This window comes from Schistocerca nitens, chromosome 2 (assembly GCF_023898315.1).
Source record: "Schistocerca nitens isolate TAMUIC-IGC-003100 chromosome 2, iqSchNite1.1, whole genome shotgun sequence".
In the NCBI taxonomy this organism is placed as follows: domain Eukaryota; kingdom Metazoa; phylum Arthropoda; class Insecta; order Orthoptera; family Acrididae; genus Schistocerca; species Schistocerca nitens.
The window spans coordinates 745,448,513-745,460,911 of record NC_064615.1 but is presented as its reverse complement, the minus strand read 5'-3'; the positions used below and the strand labels follow the sequence as shown (position 1 = coordinate 745,460,911).

Genomic DNA, 12,399 nt, shown 5'->3' with positions numbered 1-12,399 from the left:
TTTTTTACTGCCTTGTAGGTTCTTCCTACATCCTGGTGACCTCCAGTGGGAGAATCATGAAACTGCTTTAGTACTGCAGCTTTTTCAATTTAACATGTTTTTTCTGCTGTTCTGGACACAACTGTCTTGTGTTTCTGGATATACTTTTCCGAATAATCATCTTATACTGTTCTCTGCTCAAGTGTCTAATGTTATGTGCCCTTGGGTGCCGTGCCTGCTGCCTGCTCATGTGCATCAGCAACTCTGATTGTCTTTGCCAGCCATTGGGTCGCTAACCTGTGCTATGGGTATCTCTCATTCTGTTCACCTTTTTTTTGTTCGGCATACCCATTCCTCTCAGGCTCATATTATTAGCCTTGTTCCATTTTGCTTGTGCTCTTTTTGCATCTCTCCAGCAATCCTTGCTGCCTGCTTCTGTTATGTTTCAACAGTTAATTACTTTCTGTCCGTACTCACCCTCACCTACTTACCTACGTACATATTTTTTGCTTCTCACTTAAGCTTTCTCGAAAGGGCCTTCTCTTTCCTTTGAAAGTACTGTTTGGGCTCACCCTGTGACTTGGTCTCCATCTCTCTACGCACATTTTGCTCATTGCTGGCCAGGGGGCTTGGATGGAAAGAATAAAGGCCTTCAGGAAAAGAAAATTAATTCAACCCACAAAATGATCCAATTATTCCTCAAATCCCTGCAAGACACACCCTTGTGGACAGAAATAATGGCCTTTATATCAGTGATAGGGATACACCAGACTCAGTGGTGCAACCTGCATATTTTGTGATGAAAAGATCTCTTGAGACACTCTGGAAGAAGTGCAGGTTAGATATGTTATGTGCCAAATGTGGGCACAGTTAGACTCCAATGGGACTGAAAGAAACATTATATTTGCTATTTTTGTAAATAATTTTTGATTTGATGTTCATTCAAAGTGCTTAAATATGCATGTGGTTCCTGAAGAGGGGCAGCAGCCTTTTCAGTAGTTGCAGAGGCAACAGTCTGGATGATTGACTGATCTGGCCTTGTAACATTAACCAAAACGGTCTTGCTGTGCTGGTACTGCGAACGGCTGAAAGCAAGGGGAAACTACAGCCGTAATTTTTCCCGAGGACATGCAGCTTTACTGTATGATTAAATGATGATGGTGTCCTCTTGGGTAAAATATTCCGGAGGTAAAATAGTCCCCCATTCGGATCTCCGGGCGGGGACTACTCAAGGGGACGTCATTATCAGGAGAAAGAAAAGTGCCGTTCTACGGATCGGAGCGTGGAATGTCAGATCCCTTAATCGGGCAGGTAGGTTAGAAAATTTAAAAAGGGAAATGGATAGGTTAAAGTTAGATATAGTGGGAATTAGTGAAGTTCGGTGGCAGGAGGAACAAGACTGTTGGTCAGGTGAATACGGGGTTATAAATACAAAATCAAATAGGGGTAATGCAGGAGTAGGTTTCATAATGAATAAAAAAATAGGAGTGCGGGTTAGCTAGTGCAAGCAGCATAGTGAAAGCATTATTGTGGCCAAGATAGACACAAAGCCCATGCCTACTACAGTAGTACAAGTTTATATGCCAACTAGCTCTGCAGATGATGAAGAAATTGAAGAAATGTATGATGAGATAAAAGAAATTATTCAGGTAGTGAAGGGAGACGAAAATTTAATAGTCATGGGTGACTGGAATTCGTCAGTAGGAAAAGGGAGAGAAGGAAACATAGTAGGTGAATATGGCTTGGGGGGAAGAAATGGAAGAGGAAGCCGTCTGGTAGAATTTTGCACAGAGCATAACTTAATCATAGCTAACACTTGGTTCAAGAATCATAAAAGAAGGTTGTATACCTGGAAGAATCCTGGAGATACTAAAAGGTATCAGATAGATTATATAATGGTAAGACAGAGATTTAGGAACCAGGTTTTAAATTGTAAGACATTTCCAGGGGCAGATGTGGATGCTGACCACAATCTATTGGTTATGAACTGCAGATTGAAACTGAAGAAACTGCAAAAAGTTGGGAATTTAAGGAGATGGGACCTGGATAAACTGAAAGAACCAGAGGTTGTAGAGAGTTTCAGGGAGAGCATAAGGGAACAATTGACAGGAATGGGGGAAAGAAATACAGTAGAAGAAGAATGGGTAGCTCTGAGGGATGAAGTAGTGAAGGCAGCAGACGATCAAGTAGGTAAAAAGACGAGGGCTAACAGCAATCCTTGGGTAACAGAAGAAATATTGAATTTAATTGATGAAAGGAGAAAATATAAAAATGCAGTGAATGAAGCAGGCAACAAAGAATACAAACGTCTCAAAAATGAGATCGACAGGAAGTGCAAAATGGCTAAGCAGGGATGGCTAGAGGGCAAATGTAAGGATATAGAGGCTTGTCTCACTAGGGGTAAGATAGATACTGCCTACAGGAAAATTAAAGAGACCTTTGGAGAGAAGAGAACCACTTGTATGAATATCAAGAGCTCAGATGGCAACCCAGTTCTAAGCAAAGAAGGGAAGGCAGAAAGGTGGAAGGAGTATATAGAAGGTTTATACAAGGGCGATGTACTTGAGGACAATACTATGGAAATGGAAGAGGATGTAGACGAAGACGAAATGGGAGATAGGATACTGCGTGAAGAGTTTGACAGAGCACTGAAAGACCTGAGTCGAAACAAGGCCCTGGGAGTAGACAACATTCCATTAGAACTACTGATGGCCTTGGGAGAGCTAGTCATGACAAAACTCTACTATCTGGTGAGCAAGATGTATGAGACAGGCGAAATACCCTCAGACTTCAAGAAGAATATAATAATTCCAATCCCAAAGAAAGCAGGTGTTGACAGATGTGAAAATTACCGAACTATCAGTTTAATAAGTCACAGCTGCAAAATACTAAAGCGAATTCTTTATAGACGAATGGAAAAACTGGTAGAAGCCGACCTCGGGGAAGATCAGTTTGGATTCCGTAGAAATGTTGGAACACGTGAGGTAATACTAACCTTACGACTTATCTTAGAAGAAAGATTAAGAAAAGGCAAACCTATGTTTCTAGCATTTGTAGACTTAGAGAAAGCTTTTGACAATGTTAACTGGAATACTCTCTTTCAAATTCTGAAGGTGGCAGGGGTAAAATACAGGGAGCGAAAGGCTATTTACAATTTGTACAGAAACCAGATGGCAGTTATAAGAGTCCAGGGGCATGAAAGGGAAGCAGTGTTTGGGAAGGGAGTGAGACAGGGTTGTAGCCTCTCCCTGATGTTATTCAATCTGTATATTGAGCAAGCAGTAAAGGAAACAAAAGAAAAATTCGGAGTAGGTATTAAAATTCATGGAGAAGAAGTAAAAACTTTGAGGTTTGCCGATGACATTGTAATTCTGTCAGAGACAGCAAAGGACTTGGAAGAGCAGTTGAACGGAATGGACAGTGTCTTGAAAGGAGGATATAAGATGAACATCAACAAAAGCAAAACGAGGATAATGGAATGTAGTCAAATTAAATCGGGTGATGCTGAGGGAATTAGATTAGGAAATGAGACACTTAAAGTAGTAAAGGAGTTTTGCTATTTAGGGAGTAAAATAACTGATGATGGTCGAAGTAGAGAAGATATGAAATGTAGACTGGCAATGGCAAGGAAATCATTTCTGAAGAAGAGAAATTTGTTAACATCGGGTATAGATGTAAGTGTCAGGAAGTTGTTTCTGAAAGTATTTGTATGGAGTGTAGCCATGTATGGAAGTGAAACATGGGCGATAACTAGTTTGGACAAGAAGAGAATAGAAGCTTTCGAAATGTGGTGCTACAGAAGAATGCTGAAGATAAGGTGGGTAGATCACGTAACTAATGAGGAGGTATTGAATAGGACTGGGGAGAAGAGAAGTTTGTGGCACAACTTGACTAGAAGAAGGGATCGGTTGGTAGGACATGTTTTGAGGCATCAAGGGATCACAAATTTAGCATTGGAGGGCAGCGTGGAGGGTAAAAATCGTAGAGGGAGACCAAGAGATCAATACACTAAGCAGATTCAGAAGGATGTAGGCTGCAGTAGGTACTGGGAGATGAAGAAGATTGCACAGGATAGAGTAGCATGGAGAGCTGCATCAAACCAGTCTCAGGACTGAAGACCACAACAACAACAACAACAAATATGCAAGTTGCTCTGGTATACTTGTCTATCATTTTGTGTTGTTTTAGTAAAAGATTTTTGTGACCTTTTCAGAGAGGGCCCATATTTGCACCGTATTTTTAGTGCTGTTTTGTGAGCTTTTTGTGGTTCTTTGTTTTCGAATAGATATCAATCATCATTTGCCTCCTATCATTTAGTAAACTTGTTATAGTTGTTGATGAAGGACTAAAACCTAGAATTTTTCAAAAGAAAGTATCTTTAAGTCAAAAGAAAGATGCTAGCCGTATTTACACTTTTTCTGTAATATTACCTTTCGTTAAGGAATGCACTCAGTTTTGACAAGCATTTTTTAAACCTGATCGTAGTAACGTAGACGTCTACTTATAAATATCCTGCAGATCACAACTTTTGCAGTGTGTGTCTGTCTTCTAGTAGACTGTCCATAAGTTGTAATACATCTTTAGATATGGTAACATATTATTTATTGATAAATCAATTTAAGCACAGCATTGTGTTAGAACAAAGATAGTGTTTTGTTCAGAGATTAACAAAGTAATAGTGTTACTGTACTTATAACATTGAAGGATTTAAGATAAGATAGACACCATAACTGCATGGAACATGCAAAGTAAAGAAAAAATATAAAAAGCGTGCTTTATGATACCCTCTTAATGATGTTAAGTCATCAAATTATAATAAAAATGATGTATTTCTGTATTTTATTTTCAGGTCTTATCACAAGTTTCTGTGTCTGATGATGCACTTAAATTGGTCAGGTTCAGTGACACATTAACATGGCACTTTTTAGAACAAGAAAAGCTTGATTTGCTCTGTGGAAAATTCAGAGATGCTCTTGCAGATGTATTATTGAAACTAAAACATTTTCTCCAAGAACAGTTCTGTTCTGAAGAGGAGCTCAAAAATAAGGTCTGTATGCAATATTAAATTTTGTGTTATGAAAGCTATAACTTTGAGACATTGATGTTATAATTGAAGAATATGGATGAGGCCTTCATATTGTCATGATGGATAATGATCTCTCTCTCTCTCTCTCTCTCTCTCTCTCTCTCTCTCTCTCACACACACACACACACACACACACACACACTCACACTCACACTGCTCTGTAGCATGACTGAGCAAGTCATGATGTAGAGGGAGGGAGGTAATGGGGATGTGGAAGAGATATAATTGGGGAGAGGAAAGAACATTTTTCATTTAGTTGTGTCCACAGTCTTAGAGTATTTCAGAAATGGCAACATATTTGTTTAAATAAATATATTAAATAACAGCCAAGTGGGACATGGTGCCATTTCTGAACTGCTGGAGGACTGTGGACACAACTAAACAGAAAATAAATGGAAGGATATGGTAAGGAGCTTAGAATAATTTTTTCCAATGTGGAACAGTAAGGTGCATTGTTGGGAGGTGGCTGCTATCTACACAGGAATGCATGGGGCAAAATAGGAGTGGCTGCAAGGATAAAGTAAGAAATGGGAGAAAGGGAAAAAGCTAGAAGAAATGTGTGAGCTAAGGTGTAGGAGAAACGTAAAAGAGTGAGTGTGAGAGTGGTTTGGTAGCAGGAGGATGGAATGGTTTGGGAACAGCTTGAAGGAAAGTTGGTGCAGGTGGAGGACAAGGACTAGTGGAAATTGATACCATTGGGATTGTGAGAATGGTGTATGTGTCAGGACAGTTCCTAGCAGCACAGTACAGAGTGGCTTGTGTAGGGAAATTGGATTCAACAGGCGCCGAGTGTTAACCAGCCATTAAAGCCAACCTCATTATGCTGTGCTACGTTGTCCACAACTAGGTCATAAAGTTGGCTCTTGGCTGTAGTTTGGCTGTGTCCATTCATGCAGAATGTTGGTTGGTTGCTCATTGTACCTGTGGTTGCCGCCATGAAATTGGCACATGAATTGGTTGCTTTCGCATGCAATGTAGTAAATACTAGTGTTATGACTGGAGCAGGGGGCATTGGGTGAAAATATGGGTAAGCTCTTTCATGTCTCTCTTCTACAGAGATACGGTCCATGATGCAATAAGATGGAATCGAGAGTAACATAGTATCCAACTGCATCTATAGATTGGCTGAGTGGCATAAACTAGGGAGAGAATGGGAGAAATTTATGTGAAAACTTCCTGGCAGATTAAAACTGTGAGTGGCCGCTGTGACAGAGCAGTTCTAGGCGCTTCAGTCTGGAACCGCGCTGCTGCTACGCTCGCAGGTTCAAATCCTGCCTCAGGCATGGATGTGTGTTGATGTCCTTAGGTTAGTTAGGTTTAGGTAGTTCTAAGTCTAGGGGACTGATAACCTCAGATATTAAGTCCCATAGCGCTTAGAGCCATTTGAACCATTTTTTAAAACTGTGTGCCAGACCACGACTCGAACTCGGGACCTTTGCCTTTCACGGGCATGTGCTCTAATGACTGAGGTACCCAAGCATGACTCACGACTTGTCCTCACAGCTTAAATTCCTCCAGTACCTCATCTCCTACCTTCCAAACTTCACAGAAGCTCTCCTGCGAACCTTGCAGAACTAGCACTGCTGGAAGGAAGGATATGGAGGAGACATGGCTTTGCCACAGCCTGGGGGATGTTTCCAGAATGAAATTTTCACTCTGAAGCAGAGTGTGCGCTGTTGTGAAACTTCCTGGCAGATTAAAACTGTGTGCAGGACCACAACTCGAACTCCAGACCTTTGCCTTTCGTGGGCACGTGCTGTGAGGACAGGTTGTGACTCGTGCTTGGGTAGCTCAGTTGTTAGGGCACTTGCCCACTAAAGCAAAGCTTCGGAGTTCGAGTCGCAGTCCAGCACACAGTTTTAATCCACCAGGAAGTTTCATATCAGCACACACCCTTCTGCAGAGTGAAAATTTCTTTCTGGAAACATCCCCCAGGCTGTGGCAAAGCTATGTCTCCCCATATCCTTCCTTCCAGGAGTGCTAGTTCTGCAAGGTTTGCAGGAGAGCTTCTGTGAAGCTTGGAAGGTAGGAAATGACATACTGGTGGAATTGAAGCAGATTTTAGTTTTTATATCATGCCATTATCAATTTTAAGACTTTATTCTATTTACAGATGGACGTGTTAAGAGAAATTACATTTTGATCATATAAATCATGTGTCACTTCGTGTATGTCCTTTCATGGTACAAAAACAGGACTTAGAAGACAGTTGTTTTTTTAGGCATTGTTGTAGAAAGTTTAATCACTGCAAAGGAGTGATATGAGTGTATAAATTTCATGATCTATGTGAGTTTCATTAAAAATGTCACATCATAATAGAAAATACTTCAAATACTAAAATAAACAAACTTTTGGCCATACTGTAACATACTTCCTCTGGATGTAAACTGTTAATACAGAATGGAGTACTTTATATACTACAGCTCTATCCATATAGTAAATCTACTGGCATCATTAATTTTTAGTGGCCCTAAAATATCAGTAGCCTGTCATGGCTGGTGTTATGTTCTGTGCACTCTTCCATACAATCCATCCAAATGTCTCTACATTTTGCATTCTTCCCATTTTTTTTTAACATTTCTTGTTTGCTTATCTTCCTTACTTCCCTTCTTGTTAAGGATTCACTGTTGTGTACATTTTCTCCCATTTCATTTTTTCTAATTCTTTATTTACTCACATTGTTTCCTCATCCAGTCCTCTCTAGCCTGGTCAGTTAATTTTCTTAGTTCATTGTTAAGTTTTCTGTACTGCCTTCTACCTTCTTTCAAATTGCCATTTTTCCATTTCCTGCACTCATCCATTTTGTACAGTATACTACTTGTCATCCACTCTTTCTTATTTCTTTTTCTTTTCACTTCTCCAGTTTCTATCTCTGATATATCCATCTTTGTATTTCTAATTGTATTCAACTTTTCAGTGACTTCTCAGTTACCCCCCCCCCCCCCAACCTCCCCTTATCTGACATAGTGATTGGACTCTTTCGTAAAATTATCATTCTGCAATTTCCCAGCATCTCATTTCCTTATCTGATGTCTTTTTTTAATATGTTTGAATCTCATCCTAATATCTGTTATGAGTAAATTGTGGTCTGCTTCTGGTAAGATTTTTGTCATCTCAATGATGTTTTTGAATATCTGGTTGACAGGAACAAGTTTTCAAGCCCCATCAATTTGAATAAAATTTTTGAGCTATCAGTGGCTATCCCCACCGTCGTCATTGAGAGTAAAACAACTGATGACTACTGGGGTCAGCATGGTTTTTAGTTATATAGCCACAACTCCAGATTTTGGCACCAGTCAGGAGGGACGAAAATGACGCATGCATGGAAGCTGCCCAAGCTCATAGCACCTCCAGCTTACTGAGGAACCAAGTGACATCAGGTGGCGCTAGTGGCCGGAGCTAAGTTTGAACAATGTCTGTTTGGTATCTAATAATATCACCTGGATCTTTCCAAATATGAGGGTTGGAACTTTAATAGTGGCAACTATTTATTTACAGCTCATACAAAATAAATACATGTTTCAAAGTTTTACTGACCTTCAAAGTAGTCACCAGCATTGTGTATAACCTGTTGCCAGCGATGTGGAAGTCGTAGGATACTCTTAGCAGTGCCAGTTGTGTTGACAGCTCGAGCGGTGCGGTCTATTGCCTGACAAATTTGTAGCAGTTCTGAAGCGAATGCCGTGAAGTGTTTCCTTCAGTTTAGAAATTGAGTTGAACTTACAAGTGCTAAGTCAGGGGAGTGCAGTAGGTGGTATAGCACGTAGCAGCCCCATCAGTCAAACAAATCAGTAACAGCTTGCACTGTACGTGCTTTAGCAGTGTCCTGCAAAATGATGGTCAGGTCCTGCAGAAAGTGTCATCACTTCTGTCTCTATGCTGTTCATTTTTTGAGCACAACCAACAACCATCTTAGAGACAGAAGTGTACGAGCTGTAAATAAGTAGTTGCCACTATTAAAGTTTCAACCCTCGAATATATGAGTCATATCCCTGTGGACTACCCAGGTGCAGGACCTGTCTAATACATTCACCCTGCACGTCCTACCCGAGTCTTATTGCAAGCTTATTCTTTCAGAGGCAAGGCATCTGTGGAATGAGTCATGTCCTATACCAGCTCTGCTGTAGTTTCTGCACTGCATTGTACATGGACATGACCACAAACCATCTGTCCACCTAAATGGATGGGCACCGCCAAATTGTGGCCAAGATCAGACGCAACATACTTGATTTCAGTAGCTGCTTCGTAACCTACACTCTCTGTATCTGTCCACCCTACATGAACTTTTCTCAATTACATAGATGGCAATTATCCTTACAGCAGATCTACTGAACTCTCAATTTTTACTAGTGTTCTGTACCACACCTACCTCCACCCAGCCCAATGACCTTATCTTTACTTATGCTGCACACACACCCTCTTGTCAGCAATCTTTGTCTTTCCCTGTCCTATTTATACCTCCTAATGCACTTCTCCGTATTTGGTGTGCACTCTTGACAACTGCCCCTGCCTATGGCTGAAATGAGCTCACTGCTGACACATTCCCATCCTGTGCATCTGCTGCCTCTCTCCCAGCAATCAGCCACCGTTCACCAACCCTCCCTCCCATTTCTTGCCCCAACCATTACACCTGATGTAATTCTTCATCCTAGGCAAGCTGCAGCTATGGTACAGTGCAGTCATTTCCGATACAATGTAGTCAGCTGGGTAAACAGACCATCTGATAATGACTTGGTAATAGGCTGAAACTGGTAATAATAATAAACATTTCCTATCTCAGGCAGGCTATGACCCACATATCAGACATTCAGCTATGAACAACCTACCAAAAATTGACTACGTAAGTTTTCTTTACTTATGAAACCATCTTGTATAGTGTTCTGCTTTCTATAAGGCTGCTCAAGATACAACTAAATTTCTGTGATATGAAAGTGCATACCCCAAGTGACATGTATAATGCAGTATAACAAATATAATTATTGCTCAACCTGAAAATGTGACAGACTGGCATGAAACTCATTAACAAAATCTGAATACAAAAATTACAAAGTAGCTCATATTGTTTACATTACTGTCATAAACTCTCATGATGGAGAAGCTGAAGGATGTAGTGATTAATATTCATAATAGAAAATCCTTTCCACATTCAGTACAGTTTAAGAGGTGCTGATTGTTATATGCAAGAAGTGATTCATCTTTTAAATCTTTATTGTGAAAATTTTTATTGAACAAGTGTAACTGTTCAATGACAAAAACTGGGTGCTCATTATTGAACACTGTCTGAGACAGAGGAACATTTACTTAGCAGCTGTTCAAGACAAAATGGCTCAATTAGTATTTGCAAATGTACAAATGTGATGTATATGTTCTCTTTTCGCAGGAAAAAGGCTATGATAGGAAAGAATTGTGAAAAAATGTTAAATTTTGCTAGTGTTATGGAGAAAGACAAGCCGGCCGAAGTGGCCGTGCGGTTAAAGGCGCTGCAGTCTGGAACCGCAAGACCGCTACGGTCTCAGGTTCGAATCCTGCCTCGGGCATGGATGTTTGTGATGTCCTTAGGTTAGTTAGGTTTAACTAGTTCTAAGTTCTAGGGGACTAATGACCGCAGCAGTTGAGTCCCATAGTGCTCAGAGCCATTTGAACCATTTTTGAGAAAGACAAAGTTTTTCAGAGTAGTGATTTGTGAGAAAGATGACGAAAGTTGGAAATAACATTTTTATTTATTTGTTTTTTTGCAGTTGTTCATGTATTTGGTGGCTCTTACTCTTCACCTCTTCTGTCTCAAAATTGTTAATGTTTCACATTCATCCCAATACTTAAGTACAAAGAAGATAACATATAAGAAGGAATAATAAATATTATTCCAACTTTTAGTTCTTAGTTAGATTGACTCTTTAATGTTAATAGCACATGCGCTGTTACCTTCGTGTCAAAATCAGCTAAACCTTTCTCTTTTTCCTTATTTTCTAATGGAATAATGTGTCCACTCTAGAAAATCGAGCAAGGTGAGATAGTACTGATCTTCAGATGAACTTTGTTCAGAGCCTAGACCCTCCTCTCTTTCTACTGAGAAAACTGTTGTTGTTAAGTTAGTCTGTGCACAATCCCATTCTTTATTCTTAACTAGAAAGCATATGGTTCAGTCCAAACTAGATGTTATTGCGTCTCTGTACCTAATCAATCCCATGTAACAATTGTTAGTCAGATCAGTACTTCATTTCAAATACCTTGAAGACTTACCATAATTCTCTTCCACAAAAATGTGTATTAGCAATTCTATATAACATACTGTTGATGAAATATTGGTCTAGCTACAATTCTGTAAAATCATTGTTTTGACCTTTTCTAGCCAGATCCCCAAAATTAGTATTTGTATTATTTTCCCCTTATGCACATATTTCCTCATTGATATTGTTGTGTTCTATAAAATAAAGAATAAATTTAGAAACTGTGTCAGAATGAACTAAATTTAGAAATTATCAGAATGTTCATTCTTACTCTCAGCCAGATCTAATAGTTTTGACTAAACACCTTCGTCTTTGCCAAAGTATTGAATAATCACAGGAAACATCTTGTGATACTTATGATTACTAGCATCTGTACTGATATTAACAAAATCACTATTGAAAAGGTTCTTTTAGTTCTGCTTATATTAAAGGTGAAATTACATTATTTACACTGCCTCAGTTTTTGTCTTCGAGCTGGAAATGTTTTTGTAGTTCTCTGTAATCACTGAACATTGTTGGGAACAATTTGCTTGTAAGCATGGTGGAAGTGTAAGAGTGATTATACCTTACTGAATGAAAAGCTAACAATGCCTCTGTGATAGCTAGGCCTACTTTTCTTTTTTCTGATTTGTCATTATGTATATAGTTCCTCAGTTGCCTATTGAAGGATGCAGAACCCATGGCATTCGTGTGCTTCTCTGTACCTACATGATCTTTGGTGTCACTTTTCCCTCCACGTGCAAATGAAAAATAGCAACTGTAAAGAAAAACAATTTTAAAGTTACTATGTATGACTTCATGGAAAGGGAACCCTACTTCTTATTTCACAAATTATTTGTTCTATTTCTAATTTAAAAATAAAACAGGAAGATACTTACTTACCGAATTTACATTCTGTTTCATGTTCACTGCAACCTCGTGCCATTGAAGGAAATTCTATGATGTATTCAACTTTAAATGGTGTTTTCCATTTTGGTGTCATGGCCATATAAATGTTAAATATTTCACACTCCGTATCATCAGTCTCCTATCAGAATATCAAACTGAACTTAATGGCTTTGTACAGATTATTTTCCCTAAAGCATAGAATACTGAACAAGACTTGTG

At 39.4% G+C, this 12,399-nt stretch overlaps 1 protein-coding gene across 1 annotated transcript in view; it reads left to right on the top strand.

Moving 5' to 3' along the window:
* LOC126236970 (golgin subfamily B member 1-like) overlaps positions 1–12,399 on the top strand; it is a 535,118-nt gene that overhangs the window by 171,777 nt on the left and 350,942 nt on the right. The window contains exon 12 of the mRNA XM_049946677.1: positions 4,829–5,026. Within this exon, the coding sequence (XP_049802634.1) occupies positions 4,829–5,026 (198 nt within the window). The remainder of the gene's footprint in view (positions 1–4,828; positions 5,027–12,399) is intronic.